The sequence below is a fragment of the Sprattus sprattus genome, assembly GCF_963457725.1.
Source record: "Sprattus sprattus genome assembly, chromosome: 9".
In the NCBI taxonomy this organism is placed as follows: Eukaryota; Metazoa; Chordata; class Actinopteri; order Clupeiformes; family Clupeidae; genus Sprattus; species Sprattus sprattus.
In genome coordinates this window covers 7,698,959-7,718,958 of record NC_137928.1, presented here as the reverse complement: position 1 = coordinate 7,718,958, position 20,000 = coordinate 7,698,959, and the positions used below count along the sequence as shown (strand labels likewise).

The 20,000-nt window shown below is 45.6% G+C and overlaps 1 protein-coding gene across 1 annotated transcript in view; it reads right to left on the bottom strand.

The window, feature by feature from the left end:
• Positions 1 to 20,000, bottom strand: part of tyw1 (tRNA-yW synthesizing protein 1 homolog) — a 72,317-nt gene that overhangs the window by 27,884 nt on the left and 24,433 nt on the right. Inside the window, exons 9-13 of the mRNA XM_080844743.1 lie at positions 19,538 to 19,590; positions 19,174 to 19,292; positions 15,544 to 15,653; positions 9,951 to 10,128; positions 4,578 to 4,713 (exon numbers count right to left, since the gene is read on the bottom strand). Of these exons, the coding sequence (XP_080700869.1) occupies positions 4,578 to 4,713; positions 9,951 to 10,128; positions 15,544 to 15,653; positions 19,174 to 19,292; positions 19,538 to 19,590 (596 nt within the window). The remainder of the gene's footprint in view (positions 1 to 4,577; positions 4,714 to 9,950; positions 10,129 to 15,543; positions 15,654 to 19,173; positions 19,293 to 19,537; positions 19,591 to 20,000) is intronic.

The window sequence follows — 20,000 nt, the reverse complement described above, 5'->3', positions numbered from 1 at the left end:
TTCTGCGAAATGACTAACGCCTGGCTGTATGTGATAAATAAGGCTGTGTTATGGACAAACACACACTGAATGGTAAACACGGCCAGGTACGCGTCGGAGGCTGACACAGTTCCTCCTCTTCCTCTCTCCAGCGTGGCTCCTCAGCTCCCGGGCGTCTTCAGAACCACGCCGTCCTGGCTGAGCGAGGGCAGCACGGCGGAGATCACCGGACCAGAACGCAGTTCTCGGGGCTAGAGCATCCAATCCCATATGAGCAAAGTCCAGCATGACATCATCCCCCCCCCCCCCCCGGTCCTTTCCTGGATTGTCTAACTCACTCAGGCTGAACTAACGGGTCCGTGCCCAGTGCCGTCAGCCGAGCGGCCACCTAGTGGACTTGGAGGAGCGGAATGGAGACGTTCAGTAAACCACAAAGTCTTCACAGTAAACCACAAAGCTTTCACAGTAAACCACAAAGCCTTCACATGCCCTGCAGTGAGCGGGAGGATTTATTTTGGGGGGGGGGGGGGTGAATGGCTTTTCTTCTGAATCAACAACTGTGCTGATCCCAACACTTAGTTTAACAGTGAGTCAGTGTGCCGGATGGGATTCAGGCTGCGCTTGCAGCTCTGATGCTTGTCAAGGTCACTGAGCCAGATAGGGGAGAGATGGTTGGTTATTTACTTGGCATTTGAGGGAAATGGGCCAATAAAGATACATTAATTATGCAGATTGTCAGGTTATTCAGACAGGCAATTAGGAGAGAACACTACAGTACAACTGAGAATCAAGGACATCCCCCTTTCTCCCGGGCCCCAAACTTTACACTGGAACAGCATTAAACAGGTTTATGTGGAGTGGGGATTCAACTCATTTGGTTCTATTTCAGCAGTGTTCTCATTTAAAGGGCAAAAACACACACGTGGTTCATGCTCACACAACAAAAGGACTCGGAGATTAATAGTTTTGAGCACATTTATAAAAAAAAAAAATAATAATAAAAAAAAGCACCATTAGCCCCAACACCTGCATAATAAACTCCTTCGTGATTTGGGCTGAACTGGACTGGATTATCCAGGTTTCTTCTCCTCGTTTCTTTACATTATTGATCTGTCTTTGCCTGGTATTTGCAAACACATTTAGTCTGCCATTTATGTTGATTCCCGGGAAAAGGCTCTAGATTAAAGGTATGAACCCCAAATCCCCAATCCCTTACAAAAGCAGTGATCTATAAGACTTACAGAAACCCTATCGGGGCAAGCACTGGGGCCAGCCAACCATCAAGGTAATGAACAGAACCAAAGCTGTGGGAGACGTGTTCAAATTCTAAAACGAAATAACCCAGACACAACAAAACCAGGAAAAAAAACAACCCTCAAAAATATCTTCTCCTCGCAGACACAGCAACCTCTTGTTGGGAGCAGAGAATGAGTGTTTTGTCAACTCTGCCCAACTTCACCTAATCACACTTACACTCACTCAGGCGTGCGCACACGCATGCACACACACACACACACACACACACACACACACACACACACACACACACACACACACACACACACACACACACACACACACACACACACACACACACACACACACACACACACACACACACACCCCCAAAAGCGCCACTGGTAACTGCTGACCTGAACACAGCTGAAATAGCGACCCACCCCTGCACCACTCCCCCTGAATCACCATCAACTGGCTCTCAGGCACTTAAAGCTTCCCACCTCAGACTAATGGAGGATATCAACCTGTGCAGCCTGATAATGAGCTTTTGCTTTTTTTTTGCCTCTATCCGTGGCAAATTTGCTGGAGGCGTGATCCAAATGTGATAAAAATCCAGCATTAGCACAAATCCGATCAATCTGAAATTCCCACCGGTGCTTTTGCTGGTGTGATCGGCGCGACAGCAGTATAAATGACAGACGATCAGTAGATGTGGGCTAAAGGACGCTTCCACACGTCATTAGCTTGAAAAGTGGAGCCATCAAAAAGCCGAACTCAAATGAGTGCATCTTCTCGCTGTGACGATGTGTTATAAACACACTTTGCAAATTGAACAAGCTGACGACTGCTTAGTAAACACACCAGTTCAGTTTTTGAAAACCACATTCCCTTGTGGATCTCATTTCTTGGAGCCAACACAAGACACCACAAAGATAAAGACTTTTAATTTATAGTAAACAACCTTGGTGCATCACTTTGCCTCTAACTAGGCTTACAACGAATAGTCGATATACGTAGTTGACTAAAATCGAGATTGTCGTCATAATTAGCATATCTAAAACAATCTCAAGCTAAATTTAAAAGCTGATAGATACACTGGAGACATTGAGTAATTGAATAAATAATCGGAATAGTCGATTAATCATTTCAATAATAGATCGATTATTTGACTTTCAAAATAATCGTTAGTTGGAGCCCTACTAGGTATTGAGGTGATTGACTATGATACTGATGTCAGTGATGAGAACAAGGCTGTTGAGGAAAAACAACTAATCTGCGGCTAGTTGCTCGATCAATTCTTTTGTGTATAGAAAAGCAATCTCAGATCTTTATATTGCACTGAATGTCCTCTAACTGTGCTCATAGCCCAGTGGGGGGGGGCAGGGGGGGTCCTTTGAGTGTGAGATCACTTCCAGAAATCACTGGAGCTGGCAGGAGCCCTGGTCATGCCACAGCTGCACTTCCCTCCAATCACATCAGCCCTCCACAAACGAGTCGCTTGCCTTCATGATGGATTTCACAGTTCCCTATTAATTTTGTTACGTAATCAATCCCAGGACGGAGCCTTTTGTATCGCACATGCTATGTTGATGCCGCCTAAAGACATCGCCAGGCTTGGGAGACAGACGAGAGAAAGAAAATAACTCACTCCATCTTTCTGCCATCTTAGAGGGAAGAATAGAGTAGCGGAAAAAGAGGGCGTTAAAGGATTTTGGCGTGGTAAAATCCTAATTTTCAATTGAGATGTTGAGCCTGTAGCGTCAGTGACTAAGCCTCTTCCCAGTGCTTTGACTATACTCACGGTAAAAACCTCATAAAAAAAGAACTCTGTAAAAAAGAGAGCCATAAAGATAAAGGCCTCAGGCACATGAATAATCTCTCGCCACTCTTCCGAATTGAGGCGGCACAACAGATAGCGTACCTCACTTCCTCAAATGGCCCCTTTTGAAGATAATGATCCTTCCATTTGACAGACCATGTGTTTGAATGGAGACATCGTTTTCTTAAACATATGCTTTCTTCGGTTGTTTCTGATTATACAAAGACCGCCTAATCTTGGGGAAAGCCACTACATACTATGAAAGTAGCTAGAAGATTATCAGTAAAAAATACTCTACTGCGGAGAAATACAACATTTTGGTTATGTGAAGGGAACTGGAGTGGAAGTAATGTGAGCCAATGCACTGAAACAATGGGAGACTTCATTAACTGCTTTCCATACCATTACAGTAATGATCAGTCAAAGGGAGGCGGTCATATGCTACCTCCCCGTACAATGATAATATTTCCCTCTAATTCATTTACAAGCTGGGTTTTAATAGCCTGTAATTTTTTTTATCACTCTAATTTGTTGCAAGACTTTATGCCTGCAGAGGGCCGAGCAGTGCGACTGGTGGCTTGTAATCTTTGGTAAAGTCAGAGTGGAGAAGGACCGTGCTGTATAGGGGACTGATGGAACTGGAAATATTGCTATTCTGTTGTTGTAAGACATTAACTCCTTATGTTGTATCTGAAACTCATTTTGGATGTGTACTCTGTCTGTATCACTGAGACCTTAACAAATGACATGTGGACACACACACCCCCACCCCCCCCCCCCCCCCCCCTCCTCCCCTGGTATCACCCCCCTCCCCCATAGGTGAACCCCTCACCCCACTGTCTGCCCCTTCCTCTCACCTAAAGGGTGTGGTCCTCCCCTGCCCAATTGTATTCTACCTGATTGAAATGTATAAAGGCCAACACATTCTGCTATCAGGTAGGCCTTTCTCTGAGCAGCAGCTGAGAGGGGTCTCCACGCTGAAATAAACTCCAGAAACCTGACTTCCACTCTGCGGTCCCTTCTTCAACTTTGGCGTGCTTATTTCAGATTCTTATCAATATCAAATCCATTAAATGGTTACTCTTCCAACGTGGAGGCACTTCAGTTCTTTTTGTAAGGGGGACACAAACCTCAACTTAAACCGGACCTGGGCAAAGTGCGGCCCCAGGGCCATTTGCGGCCCTTTGTCTGTCCCTGAGCGGCCCGCGGAGGTCAATGGTAAATTAGGAATCAAACGTAAATACCTGTACTTATTATATAAGCAATGTCATATGTGTTTTTACTATGCCTGCACCACATTTTCATACCAGTAGTAGTAAATCAAAACCATACAATTTAATGCATTTTCTAAAGAGCTAACATTTATATTGAGCAGAATTGGTTTCAGCCTATTGGTTCGGCCCTCCACAACAGTCCCATTTTCTCATGTGGCCCCTTGGGGGAATGAATTGCCCACCCCTGCTTTAAACAGTCAAAGAGTATAGTACTGGAGTGAGTGATCAACGAGGCACATGCTTCACAACAAGCGGAGCGTACAGACCTTTTCTCCCAGGGCTCGGAGACTGTCCAAGAAGCGCTGCCAGAAGTCCTTAAAGAGCGGCCGGTCGATCCGTTTCAGGCTGTCCTTTGTGCTGGCATCCACACTGACGTACAACTGAGTGACAGGAACTAGACTCCTGCAGAGTGGAGGTGGAGGGAGTAAAGGGGGAAGGGATTGGGGAAAAAAAGAACACATTAAACATTAAGAACATATCTTCACTTATTAAAGTCAGCTGGGCATTTGTCTCTTCAGTATGTTTCGGAGGAGAGGAAATGGCTAACTGAAGGTCCTCCGCTGGCTACTAATTATGTTCCATCTCTTGAAAGACAGAAAGGAAACACAAATCTAATCAGTCTCCAATAAGGCCCTTTGTCCCAGGAGTATCTGAACTAAACCGAAGACATGATGTATGTATGCATGTATAGACACAACTAAAAAGCGGGCTGACAAAGCAAATGCTTTAAGAGGAGCTGAGCAGCCCTAAGCAATCAGGTGAAAGGGACAGAGGTTATTAAATAAGGCATGGAGCTCAAAAGAAGAGACAACAAAATACAATACATACAATATGGGCTGTAACAGGGCATGTAGCGCAGATAATATGTACACCATTAAAGAGAGCTTGGAATTACTTTCGGCAACCCCATAGCACAGTGTCAAAAAAACCAAGGCCACCTTGATTCACTCATCGAACCTCCAATCATCTGTCACTCCAGCGAGTGAAGCCCTGCCACTTCCAATCAAGTGTGTGTGTGTGTGTGTGTGTGTGTGTGTGTGTGTGTGTGTGTGTGTGTGTGTGTGTGTGTGTGTGTTTGTGTGTGTGTGTGTGTAATTTTGTATGTGTCAGCCTCCATAAATTTGAGCACCTTGAATGTGAGACTTTTTTCCCCTCACACACAACAGGAGGAGAGGCTGATTGCTGGTAGCTTCCTCTGAACCAGCTGACAGAAGCTTATTGCCAATGATAAGCTTGTCTCTCAAGCAGGATAGGGGCTGCTTCTCAAAGTCTCACAGGCACGCATACACTACTATGCACTGATCAGCCTCCAGGAAAAGCCACTATTACAGACTAGCTTTAATAAGGCAAGACTTTTATAGCTGATAAGCTTCTGGAAATGACTTCAATCAGCTTGTCGTAGTTCAAGCACAAAGCACACAAAAACAAAACAAAAAATATCTAGTTTAAATATTACGAGTAGAGATTGAGAGACTAAATGTTATCTTCTAAAAAAGAAGATCTTAGGGGGTTTAGGTTTAGGTTTAGGCTCTGGGCTCTGTTAAGCGCCTATAGGCAATTGTATTGTTATGGCGCTATATACAAACCCGATTCCAAAAAAGTTGGGACACAGTACAAATTGTGAATAAAAACAGAATGCAATGATGTGGAAGTTTCAAATTTCAGTATTTTATTCAGAATACAACATAGATGACATATCAAATGTTTGAACTAAGAAAATGTATCATTTTAAGGGAAAAATAAGTTGATTTCAAATTTCATGGCATCAACACATCTCAAAAAAGTTGGGACAAGGCCATGTTTACCACTGTGTGGCATCCCCTCTTCGTTTTATAACTGTCTGCAGACGTCTGGGAACTGAGGAGACAAGTTGCTCAAGTTTAGGAATAGGAATGTTGTCCCATTCTTGTCTAATACAGGCTTCTAGTTGCTCAACTGTCTTAGGTCTTCTTTGTCGCATCTTCCTCTTTATGATGCGCCAAATGTTTTCTATGGGTGAAAGATCTGGACTGCAGGCTGGCCATTTCAGTACCCGGATCCTTCTTCTACGCAGCCATGATGTTGTAATTGATGCAGTATGTGGTCTGGCATTGTCTTGTTGGAAAATGCAAGGTCTTCCCTGAAAGAGACGACGTCTGGATGGGAGCATGTGTTGTTCTAGAACTTGGACATACCTTTCAGCATTGATGGTGCCTTTCCAGATGTGTAAGCTGCCCATGCCACACGCACTCATGGAACCCCATACCATCAGAGATGCAGGCTTATGAACTGAGCGCTGATAACAACTTGGGTTGTCCTTGTCCTCTTTAGTCCGGATGACATGGCGTCCCAGTTTTCCAAAAAGAACTTCAAATTTGGATTTGTCTGACCACAGAACAGTTTTCCACTTTGCCACAGTCCATTTTAAATGAGCCTTGGCCCAGAGATCACGCCTGCGCTTCTGGATCATGTTTAGATATGGCTTCTTTTTTGATCCATAGAGTTTCAGCCGGCAACGGCGAATGGCACGGTGGATTGTGTTCACTGACAATGTTTTCTGGAAGTATTCCTGAGCCCATTTCGTGATTTCCATTACAGTAGCATTCCTGTTTGTGATTCAGTGGCGTCTAAGGGCCCGAAGATCACGGGCATCCAGTATGGTTTTCCGGCCTTGACCCTTACGCACAGAGATTGTTCCAGATTCTCTGAATCTTTGGATGATATTATGCACTGTAGATGATGGTAACTTCAAACTCTTTGCTATTTTTCTCTGAGAAACTCCTTTCTGAAATTGATCCACTATTTTTTGCCGCAGCATTGGGGGAATTGGTGATCCTCTGCCCATCTTGACTTCTGAGAGACATTGACACTCTGAGAGGCTCTTTTTATACCCAATTATGTTGCCAATTGACCTAACAAGTTGCAAATTGGTCCCCCAGCTGTTCCTTCTATGTGCATTTAACTTTTCCAGCCTCTTATCTTTACCTGTCCCAACTTTTTTGGAATATGTAGCTCTCATGAAATCCCAAATGAGCCAATAATTGGCATGACATTTCAAAATGTCTCACTTTCAACAATTGATATGTTATCTATATTCTATTGTGAATACAATATAAGTTTATGAGATTTGTAAATGATTGCATTCCTTTTTTATTCACAATCTGTACAGTGTCCCAACTTTTTTGGAATCGGGTTTGTAAATAAAATTGAATTGAATTGAATTGAATTGAATTGAATCGAATTGAATTGAATTGAATTGAATTGAATTGAATTGAATTGAATTGAATTGAATTGAATTGAATTGAATTGAATTGAATTGAATTGAATTGAATTGAATTGGAAAAAGGCCAACATTAGAGCAGGTATAAACTGACATGCATCTAATTATCGCCAGAAGTCCTAGCATGACATCCATACATCGCCACTGCAGAAGTAATGAGTCCTTGCCGGATCCTCCGACTCATTTGGTCTTTGTGAATAATTCAATCCTGGTTGCCACCGCCGTTAGAAATAACTTACGAGTGCTATGAACAGAGCTAGGCCCTCTGAGCCTGTGGGCAGCTTTAACCTTAGATAGATACAGAGCCGGGAGCGTGGGGGGAGTGTATTATCCAGATGAATAATGCAGCGTGACCCTGCCTCCATCACGCTCAATGAAATGGCATCTCGCTTTTATTCATGTGGCGGCACAAGGGGATGGCAGCAGACTGACAGCGGCAGGCGACTCTATCTCCTCTACCGAGATTGAAGTGTGTGTGTGTGTGTGTGAGTGTGTGTTGTTGAGTGTATCTTTGTGACGGGGTGTTTTGTTCCCCGCCACGAAAAAGGATTGAATTGAATGTGTCGCCGCGTGCAGTAACTCTGTTCCAGGCTGGTCCGAGGAACAGCTTGCACCCTTCAGTGTGTGTGTGTGTGTGTGTGTGTGAGTGTGAGTGTGAGTGTGAGTGTGAGTGTGAGTGTGAGTGTGAGTGTGTGTGTTGTGTGTTGTGTGTGTGTGTGTGTGTGTGTGTGTGTGTGTGTGTGTGTGTGTGTGTGTGTGAGTGTGAGTGTGAGTGTGAGTGTGTGTGTGTGTGTGTGTGTGTGTGTGTGCCTGTGTGCGTGTGTGCGTGTGTGTGAGTGTGTGTGTGTGTGTGTGAGTGTGTGAGTGTGTGTGTTAGTGTGTGTGTGTGTGTGTGTGCGTGTGTGCGTGCGTGTGAGTGTGTGTGTGTGCTGGTCCGAGGAACAGCTTGCACCCTTCAGATAAACCCGTCCCCAGTGCAGTGCGTCATGGCTGTGTGCTCCTCATCAATGCCAGCCCTTCACTCTTCATTGTGCCCACTGATGGCCCACTTCTTTCTGCTGGAGAGAGCGCGGCTGATTTATGTGGCGTCGCGACTCGTGCCGGGAAGGCTGAAGATGTGTTTTTCATAAGACTGAAGGGAGGACAGGACCGGGAGAAAGAGAGGACTCGGAACAAGCGGACCACCGCCGACGCCGCAGACATCGTGCAGCGATGCCAGAATGCTGCGCTCGCTCCATTTCGACGACGTGGCAGAGGCAACCAGGGCAACAGGCGAAGCAGCGATTTGCAATTCTGCCCGTCCCGATTAGTGCTTATCAGCACTGTTACAGGCTCCACGGCGCTTCAGAAGAGAGCCTCGCCGCTCAAACGCCCCGAATGCTGTGTTCAGGGACTTTGAGAGAGAGCGGGGCTCCAAACGCACGTTTCAAACGAACTACAGTGTGCGGGTTAAGGCGGGATGGGGCGGGGGGGTGTGGGGAAGCGGGGTTGGGATGGATCCAAGCTGCCACAAAGGGGGATGTTTACGAGAACAGATGTCAGAGTGAATGGCGTGTGACAGGAGACAAGGTGGGTCTGACGCGAGCTGCGTGTGTATTCTTCCACTGTCTTCCTCTCCGCCCGCTTCTTCACCTGCCTGTCAGACCGGGCACTGCCGACTCGGGCTTCAAGCGGGGAAAGGGCGGCTCAGCACCGCCCCCATCAAAACATGCCACTAACAGCGGCCTGTCGCATAGGCTTTTCTCTTCCAATCAGACGTACACTCGGTACAAATGAGTTTTGGTCCAGGAGGCAAAACACTGGCTTCATTCCTTTCATCATAACAGACTTTAAGGCTCTCTCTCTCTCTCTCAAAAAACTGGCTTTAAGGCGCTCTCTCTCTCTCTCTCTCTCTCTCTCTCTCTCTCTCGCTCTCTCTCTCGCTCTCTCTCTCGCTCGCTCGCTCTCTCGCCATATCTCTCTCGTTTTCCAGCATATCACACACTGGCACTGGAATTCTGAGAGGACTCTAAGACGAAGTGAAGTGGTTGTGACTACTGTGGGTCTCTGGCTAGCAACTTGTTGCAATGGATTTACTAGCTGAACTAAACAGCCATCACTCATGAGCCAAAATGTGACTTGTGTATGTCACTGTACCCCTCAAGGCGTTCAAATATCCCGAGAAAGCCATTTTGCCTTCTAGAAGGAATAAGTAAATACACATAAAATACATAATTCATTTTGTTTACCCGTCTCTTCGAGTATCTTACAAGCACTTAAAATTCACAAACACAAACTCCATGGCTGAGAAACATGTTTTTAGTTATTTTGGGAAGCTCGCTACCGTAATTCTAAACAAAAGTACTGCAGTGGAGCGATTTAAGACGGTGAGAGAGCGTACCTGATCTCATCGGGGAACTGGGCGTTCGTCACCAGGAAGCTGGAGATGCGCTGCTGGTGGAGCAGGCGCAGGAAGGCGTTGATCTCGGGGTACATGATGGGCTCCCCCACCAGGGAGAGGGCGCAGTGCTTCACGGCCAGCCCCTCCTCGAAGCGCTCCGGGCGCACCCCTGGGACCCCTGCAAGGCAAGACAGCACAATCTGAGTCAGTCTCACACACACACACACCCACACCCACACCCACACCCACACCCCCACCCACACACACACACACACACACACACACACACACACACACACACACACACACACACACACACACACACACACACACACACACACACGGCAGAGCGAAAATTGGGTTGTGTTTAAAGGATACTTCAAAAGTGTATATACATGTATATACAGTATATACAGCGGGTAAAATAAGAATTAAACACGTCACCATTTGTTTTAGTTTCTTTGCATGTATGGATTGCTTGGGTTGTTACCAACATCTGGTGAAATGTCAATAGCACCTTTGGAAATATATTTACTGAGAAAAATGGTGACATGTTCAATATCAGCAAACAAAGCTTAGAATGTGTCAAATATAGATTTTATATACCGAACACTCCAATACATGTCCTAATTTTGTTACAGTACACATACATACACAAACAATCCCTCTAGCTCAGTCTGCTCAACAGATAATACGAACTCTCACACGGCTATAGGTATTGAGTGTGAAGCTACACACACACACCCACACACACACACGTATGTTCACTGCTCCCTGGCTAACTACCTGACACACAGTTGTCACAAATGTCAACAAAGAGCCTGAGTGGGTCACAAGCACACATCTTCTGTACCAGAGTCAGAGACAGGACCAGAGCCAAAAGCCTCCCTCCCTCCCTCCCTCCATCCCTCCCTCCCTCCCTCCATCCCTACCTCTCTCCTTTCATCATAACAGATTTTGAAAAGCCTTGAAAAAAAAAATATACCCCGCATATTCCATAGAGAGTATCGGCAACCTTACATAACCATCTTAAAGCCTTATGTCACCTAGTGAAGTCTAATCTTGACTCAGATAAAGCTGAGAGGTGCCTTCTCACTGTGATGGGTTAAAATCTGCTCAACTTTTCCTATAACTTAAAACTGATTTAAAGTAGGCGTCCACAGTGACTTGCGATGGCCAGGTTGTTTGTGTGCAAGACATTCAGTCTGTACTCGTAGAGGAGGCTCTCCTGAAGATATTACAAATCAATGAACCATGTAATAACATTTAATTCAATAATAAAGTCTTTTATTGCAGCCTGGTTTTTCCTGAAATATCACTTTTTGCAGTTCAAAAGCCTTCACTTGAAATCCCAACACGATTAAGCCATTTCTCTGGAGACCCTCTCCTCTCTGAAGTGCTTCGATTTGATTGCATGGACACTCTCCCCGCCGCTCAGTGTGAACGACTGCTACACACACACACACACACACACACACACACACACACACACACACACACATAGAGAGAGATAGAAAGAGAGAGAGAGAGAGAGAGAGAGACACACACACACACACACACACACACACACACACACACACACACACACACACACACACACACACACACGCTCAGTGTGAACGACTGCTATGCTGCCAGTGCAGACAATAATCTGGTGGCACAGAAGGCAGAGGAAAGAGAATCGGCATAATGCTGACTTAAGCAGTCCATAATCACGGTCCAAATTGAACCATGATGAAGTTGCCTTCTCAAGGAGGAGAGGGAGGAGAGGAGTGAGAGATGAAGACAAAAGGTTGCAGAGGCAGAAGAGAGAGAGAGAGAGAGAGAGAGAGAGAGGCAGAAGAGAGAGAGAGAGAGAGAGAGAGAGAGGCAGAAGAGAGAGAGAGAGACAGAGAGAGAGACAGAGAGAGAGAGAGAGAGAGAGAGACAGAGAGAGAGAGAGAGACAGAGAGAGAGAGAGACAGAGAGAGAGAGAGAGAGAGAGAGAGAGACAGAGAGAGAGAGACAAAGAGAGAAAAAAAGAGAGGGAAATAGAGGAAAAAAAGACCAGATCAAAATCCCATCCCTGATGTGAGGCACATCTTACATTGACACAGCGGTCGAGCTGCTAAGATCTCCCAGTGACATTTCGAGCACAGATCATCAGAGGGAGAGCACTTGTGAAGGCTCTCTAATCTAATCCTCTCTCATCAGTCGGCTCATATGCATACTCCAAATCAAACGATCGACCCGCCTCCCAAAGCTGAGCCTGGGACAAAGGAGGGAGGGGGGCAAATTAAAGTCTGGGGGGGGGGGGGGGGGGGGGGGGGCAACAGTAAGAAAGCTAACTCACTCCAGAGGGCTGGTGAGTCACTCTCACTGCAGTGCTAATGAACTCCAACCCCGCCATCCCCAAGCCCCCCTCCACCCCAGCCCAACACCACCCTCTAAACCCAATATCCCCGACTCCACCACAAGCAGTGTCAGCCAAAATCAATCCAGATGTCGATCAAAGTCGGCAGTGTGCTCTTTTATGAACTCTGGCACTAAATGACTGTTTCTGAGCTTCAGTCACTCGAAGCATGAGCTCATGAGGGTACGGGAGGAATGTGTGATTTTTTTCGATGAGGTTGTGGCTGGGAGGGTGCGTTGCGTGCAGTTGTTGCTGATGAGACGGGGGGATTTTCAGATTGATGACGGTCACTCATGAAATCTCACTAGCCACAGGCAGACATTATGGGAAAACAATGAAAAATGGGTTTAAGTTCCTTAAGCCTAATTTATACTTCGGTAGACGACACTTTTGAAAAGGTCGCCGACAAAAATGACGTTATGGACGACACTTTGAACCGTGGTTTTTAAGTGTCGGCTACATGGAGAAATTTCTACTGGCGCTGAAGTCGTCACAAAGTGTTGCGCAAGTGTGATTGGCTAGATAGACGGCATGCGCCGTTGACTTCGTTGTTTGAATTTTCCTCGAGCGGTCAAAAGCTGATTCCAACAGCTGATTTCCAACAAAAAATACGTTTTTTTTAAAAAGCGCCTCTCCTATTACGAACTCGGCAACTGAAGTATAAACACACAAGCCTGGACGACACATTTTTTTTTTTGTTGCGACCTTTTCAAAAGTGTCATCCACCGAAGTATAAATTAGGCTTTAGAGTCCCCCTTTTCTCTTTGATGAGACTTTTGGAGTGTTTATTATGTACTTCATAAAAAAAAAACATTCCGAATGAAGACTGATTATCCTACTGTGATATTCAAAGGTCCACTGTAATGATATACCCACGTTTGACAGAACAAGTGGCACAAGTGTATGAGATCTATTTTTCTTGCATAATAAAGACTCTTCCATTATGTATGCGGAGTGCCATCCTGGCGAAATTATTGCTGCTGCAGCCAGTGTTGTTTAATTAATCACAACACAATCAGAAGAAGAAAGCCGACACTACAAAGACCTGTCAGGCAGGCGGTGGCTGTGAAGCTCTGTTTACAATGAGCAAAATCGTTAATTGAGTTCCACTGCACACAGAATATTATTTACATCCCAAAATTCAGACTGCTGCTTTGAATACAATAATCTTTCTGTTGACAAAGAAATGGTTCAGATCATAAAGTGAAATGGGGTTTGCGTTGGCTGTACATCATGCAAATGCTTAGGAATACGGTTCCCAGTCCTGAGTCAGAGGTTATTTCCTTCACACCGGATCAATGTTAAAAAAGAACACTCACTAAAACTCATAACACTTAGACACTGATCAAGCTGTCGGTGTAGGAATATGTTGTTACGCCCCTCTACACCCCTACTGGCTTTGCAGTGGTGGCAGTGCAATAGCTTTAAGGTGGTGAATGGGCATAATTAGCCTGATTGTCCACACCTGGGGAGGTGTGGATAAAAGCCATGCGGTTCGCCCTCAGAGAAGGCCTTGCATTCACACCATGCTTTTGATGCTGGTGTGCACTCTATTGTGTTTTGGTGCTTGGCACTTACTACTTTACTCTGCGTTTGTGTGTTATAGAAATAAAGGCTATTTTTGTAGAACTCTGTGGTCTGCCTCCAATTTAAGTTGCGGCTCACGAGCCAGGTCGTAACCTTATTCCTGCACCTTATTCCTTATGTAGTACGTATTTCACACTTAAACATTAAGGATAATGTTGGTACAGGATATACTTGGGATTACTGACAGGGTTAAATTAAGGGTTAGAGAATTGGTACTATTTATTGCCTGGATAGGTGGACCGAAATTAGGGTCTCTTCTTCTCCTGACAAAGTATTTTTAAACATCTTCTGTAAGCATTTCCCAGAAACTAGAAACTCAAGACAAAGTTGTCTGCCCTGTCGAAGTGAAAACACAGTCTCAAGGTCATGAGAGATAAGCTCAGTCTGTATGAGACCTCCTCAGAGATGCCACGGGCAAACAGTGTCAGTGAAGCCCCTGTATTGTCTAATGTGAGGGACTGACACTGGGGAGATTTACGCCATACGCTGGGGGCGGGAGCTGTCACCCACCAATCAAAGCTCTGAGCTTATCTCCTTCACTCCTGGGGCACCCTCTGCTCACAATAACAATCTCATGCATTTGACTGCCGGCTAACTGACACGACACAAATGAATAAATCGGGGCCTGATTCACGCAGCCACTTAGAGCTCGTAATGTCAGCACACTGTGCACAGCACAAAGGCGGCCAAATATCCCCCAAAGTGCCTGTCTGAGTATTTCAGTTTAGGGGAAAGAGAGTCGTTGCTGGTATTTTATTTGGGAGTTGACAGTCAAATAAAAACATTGAGGTGGGTGAGCGAGTTTGGAGAGTTTTTGGGATAAACTTTCTGATGGCTTCGGAGACAAACTGAATAAATATGTCGAGTGCTATAGGTTGGAAAATGCATGAGTCAGCAATGGCTGTCATCCAAGCTGTATGAAAAATGCATAGCTAGGTGTTACACGTTAGGCCAAGGTACATGACCTGTAATTTGTAGGCAATTGTAAAGTGTCAGTTTATATCAAAACTGACTTCACATACATCGCATGAATTACGGCTCAGTGTGTTGCTGTGGTGTGGAAATTATGCAAATATAAGACAATCGGCTGTGTCGGGACTTATAGAAAACCAAAGGACAAGAGGTCAAATATGTTTCAGTTCTTTTAAGGAAACATACCTCAAAAGGATGTTATTAGCTGCTGTTAGTTTTAGGGAATGTCTTGTCTTATCTGTTGTGCCTGTGCACCTTTATATGTTTCACCGTGGGAGAGTGGGAAACATCCTATCGATTCCTTTGTATGTCTTGACATGTTAAGTTATTGACACTAAACATAAAGCTACTTTGACTTTGACTTTGATTACATAACCAAAACAGACTGCAATTTCTGTTGCTTTCCCTGGTGAAGCCTCACTAGTGAAGGACACGTCACGTCATAAAACTTGACAGTCTGATGTGAGACAAGGTAACCGATGCAAATGTAAGCATTTCAAAAACATAAAAATGGAAAGCGAGGGAGAGTGCATGAACTGAATGTAGCGTGCATGCATGCCTGCGTCTGTGTGTGTTTGTGTGTGTGTGTGTGTGTGTGTGTGTGTGTGTGTGTGTGTGTGTGTAGGCTGCAGACAGGTTTACCTCGGAACTGCCTGATCATGGTCTGATGATACTCCACTGCCTCCAGCAGGATCTTGTCGGCCGGGTCCATCTTCCAGCGCCACTCGGTGCCCACGGGGTTGGTGTGGTGTCTGTGGGCAGGGGGACGAGACAGGACAGGACAGCTGCTGTCAGACATGGCCCCATCACCAGAGCAGTCACTCACGGTAACCCACACATACCCCCAGCCCCACCCCCACCCCCCTCCCCCTCTGACCCAGATAAAGCTTGATTTATGGTCAGAGGCGCAAGCGCAAGAGGCCCTTGCACGTCTTTTCACGATGCGTCGGACCCTTTTTCTAGACTTGCGCCATTTTACGCAAGCCTATTGTTCTGCCGGTGAATTGCTTGCGCTTATGTGCTTACGTGATTACGTGATTACGTGATTGTGTGTTGCGTCTGAAACTGAGCATGTATCGGCCTTAATGAGTGCATCAGGACACCTCCCCATGGCTCACCACGCACAGAAGCCGCCCATGTCACCTAGTGCATTTATATTCCCTTCTAAAAGCAGATTCTCCTTCAGCCTCAGACAGTCAGTGCCTTGGGGTGGGGGGTTAAACGGGTAAAGTAATGAACTCTACATCATTTCAATTAGTTGGAGCTGAATGGAGGAATGCCACCGGAGGCTTCGCCGCAGCCCAGCAGAGCAGATCAGAACCACAGCGTCAGTCAGCTCCATCGGCACCCTGTGAAACACACAGCCGGCAAATGGACGCCACTCTCAAAGCCTCAGCTTGAAGGCCTCTTGCTCTCCTAATTCCCCTCTCCTCCCTGCTGCTATATGCAGAGTTGGGGACAGAAAAGAGGACGGATCGCAGCTGGAAATGTAATAGTATTTTCACAAAGGAAATGGGAAGCATGACTTATAAAATGCTAGTCTGAAGAGAGGCCACGTTCATGCTAGCGTGGGTTTTTTTTTGAATAAGAGGACCCAGAGCCTCAGCATTTGAGAAGTGAACTGTGGCTTTACAGTGTGCACTGTATCCAGAGGGAAGGGTTAGCTATGCGCAGCCCTGGCTAAGCAGTCGTTAAAGTGTGGTTTCCCTTCAGGATCTGGCATAAACACTGATACTGCTCACTCAGTAGAATCCCTGGCCTGAGCCACATAGTTTGTTGTTTGTAGTAAAAGGGCACTTTTCTGCCGAATACACGCTGACTGGCAGCAGAAAATGTACTTTCATGTCAGCCACTTCACAAAAAATATAACTAAACCCCAAGAGATAAATGAAAACTCTGAAAACTTGAAAATGAAAAAAAAAGCCAAACAAACAAACAAACAAACAAACAAAATGTGCCGTTAACCTACTCTCCGCAGGTCTTATTCAGGAGAACAGAATTCTACTCTGTCTGAGCGGAAGCAATCTGAGTCAGTCCTGCAGCAATCCCTTAGCCTCCGCTGATGAAAACAACCCACAGTATTAATTTGCAGACAACTGCTGTGCAATCGTGGAGATGCTCTGTATTCAGGAAGTGCACTCAGGAAGGAGGGAAGGAAGAACGAGCCATCAGTCTCAGCAATATGATCATCAGTCTTTTCCTAATGTGAACTAGACGAGTGTCTGCCTGTGGTGATTTTACCTTTGGCTTTTAATCAGTGCTCAAAAAAGTTCACTGAATGTACAGAAGTACCGACATAGCTGTGTAATGATTGAGATTTATGATTTTTTAAGCTGATCTAAATAGATGTACCGCCTCATCTCTTACATATTTAATAGTAAATGGTCTCCAATTAATATGATAACTTGGCTGCCTGGCTACCTTGGCTACCTCAAGCAGGGGCCAAACGGAGGGACACAATGTCATAGAATATCACCCCTGGCACTCCTCTGTGGAGTTCTGGAACCTTTAGACAGAGAACCATTCTTATTCAGAACTGTGGCACTAATCAGCTGTTGCAGGCTGCTGTGCAGAAGATGTACTATTCACCACCATGCGCGCCATTCCAGCCACTTGCCCCGCTGATTCTTCGGTTTTGTTTGAAACACTCTGATGCTAATGCTTATGCTAATGCCGTTGCAACATTCTATAGCCGGATAAAAATAAAAAGCTTTGAACCACAAAGCCACTTCATTCCCATTCAAAATTAATGGGATACATATGGGAGAAAGAACAAAGGCCATCCAGCACAGTGCCTCTCTCCCTTCCTCTCCTTCTCTCTCTCCCTCTCTCTATCTCTCTCCCTCCCTTCCTCTTCTTCTCTCTCTCCCTCTGTCTCTCTCTCTATCTCATGCTCCCAGTACGCTTGTCAAGCATGTTCCAGTTCCATGTTTGTTTGTCCGCTCACATTTGTCCCACATGGGCTAATCTGAAAGTAAACTCTTCGTCATGCTTCTCCTCTGATGAGCACACACACACACACACACACACACACACACACACACACACACACACACACACACACACACACACACACACACACACACACACACACACACACACACACACACACACACACACACACACACACACACACTCCCAGAGGCTCTCAGGCTGCCTGAGGTAGCAGACGGCTGGTTCCCGTAGAGCCCTACATTCTGGTGGCGGCCATCCTGGATGGAAGCCTCGACTCCGACGCGGCTGATCTCGACTGGCAGCTCCCAGCTGTACTCTCAAGCCTGTGAGGCCGAGACGAGATGAGACTTTTATCACTTCTGCCCGAGAAAGGAGGCCCGGTTGGCAGCCAACAGACGACGGGGCGGACGGACTCACCAGCGAGCCGCCAACCCTCTTCCTATCGTTGCCATGAATCAGCGTTGTCGCATCTACCTTTGCACTTGCAATTAGCGCGGCCGTTCATCAAGGCTGTTTACGGAGGAAAGCTGGAGCGCTGACAGTAAGCACGGGCATCACTCATCACCACAGAGGCCTGATCATTCTCATGGTTATTAATGAGCCACGGTGCCTATTAGAAGTTCTCAGGGGCCATAATGTTGCTGTTATATCCTCATCGAGAGCTGGCCAAAACCAGGTGCGGTAGAAAGACTTCTGACTTTAATAAGATAAGGTAGAAAGGAAGGACTCAATACTAACATTTTTGGCCTATATTCACTGAAATTACATTTAGGTGATATTCCACGTAATACAGCTCCAGTTTAACTGTATCTACGCCTCCAGGATCTAACACAGAAATCTTCAATGTGTGACAGAAGATTGATCCTCTGTACATCCATAACCCTTACACTAATCCTGACCCACCTAAACCTGGCAGTCAATGTCGGTCAATCGTTTTCAACACTGAAATGGTGAAAATTTCGAACAAAAATATATTTTGCCAAGAGGGCAGTCCAATACCCATCTCTACTGCTTGCTAGCTCCAGGGGGGTTCAGGCAATTGTATTGTTAATTTATATAAATAAAAATGAATTGAACTACTGTATATTGAACACTCAACTCAATAGTGTTGCAACATTATATTATATTATATAATATGACACTGTGAATGAAGTCTGATTGATTCAGTGGGTGATATGTAAAATAGTAGTTTGCAGGATGTGATGGTATTGGACTTTAGTTCGAAAATGTCAACATTTCAGTGTTGAAAACTGTTGGCCGTGCTGTCATCATACAGTGAATATCCTTGTGACCAAATTGTGAATCATTTCCTCTTACCGCCAGCAGAAGACACACTTATTGGCACAGGCCAGGCTGGGGGTGGCCTCCATGCACCGGTGAGACTCGATGCCATAGAAGGTGTGCTTGTAGCAGCCTCCTCTCCCACGGAGCATCGACTGCCACCAGAGGAAAGAAAATATTAAAGTTCAAAAGACAAAATGTACCTCAGGAAAACACCTACAATCAAAAGAATGACTGGTCCTTTTGCGTGAAACCAGGCACACAACTACAGTAGAGGAAAGTTCAAAAGACAAAATGTTCCTCAGGAAAAAACACCTACAATCAAAAGAATGACTGGTCCTTTGCGTGAAACCAGGCACACAACTACAGTTTAGATTTAAAAAAATAAGCCTCGACTCACCTTGGTCCAGCGACACAGCTTCACTCCAGAGTGGCTCCCTATGAGTTTGTAGCCTGGATAGAGAGGGAGATGGGAATAGCATTAGTGGGAATAGCATTGGAGATGGGAATAGCATTAGTAGAGATGGGAATAGCATTAGTGGCCATTCAGGGAAAGTTTTAGGCAACAGTGGTACAGGAGGTAAAGTGGTACAGGAGGACAGTTGGGGTAACAGTGGTACAGGAGGACAGTTGGGGCAACAGTGGTACAGGAGGTAAAGTGGTACAGGAGGACAGTTGGGGTAACAGTGGTACAGGAGGTAAAGTGGTACAGGAGGACAGTTGGGGCAACAGTGGTACAGGAGGACAGTTGGGGCAACAGTGGTACAGGAGGACAGTTGGGGCAACAGTGGTACAGGAGGAAAAGAAGTCGTTTAGTAATCAGAAGGTTGCTGGTTCGATTCCTTGAGCAAGACACTGAACCC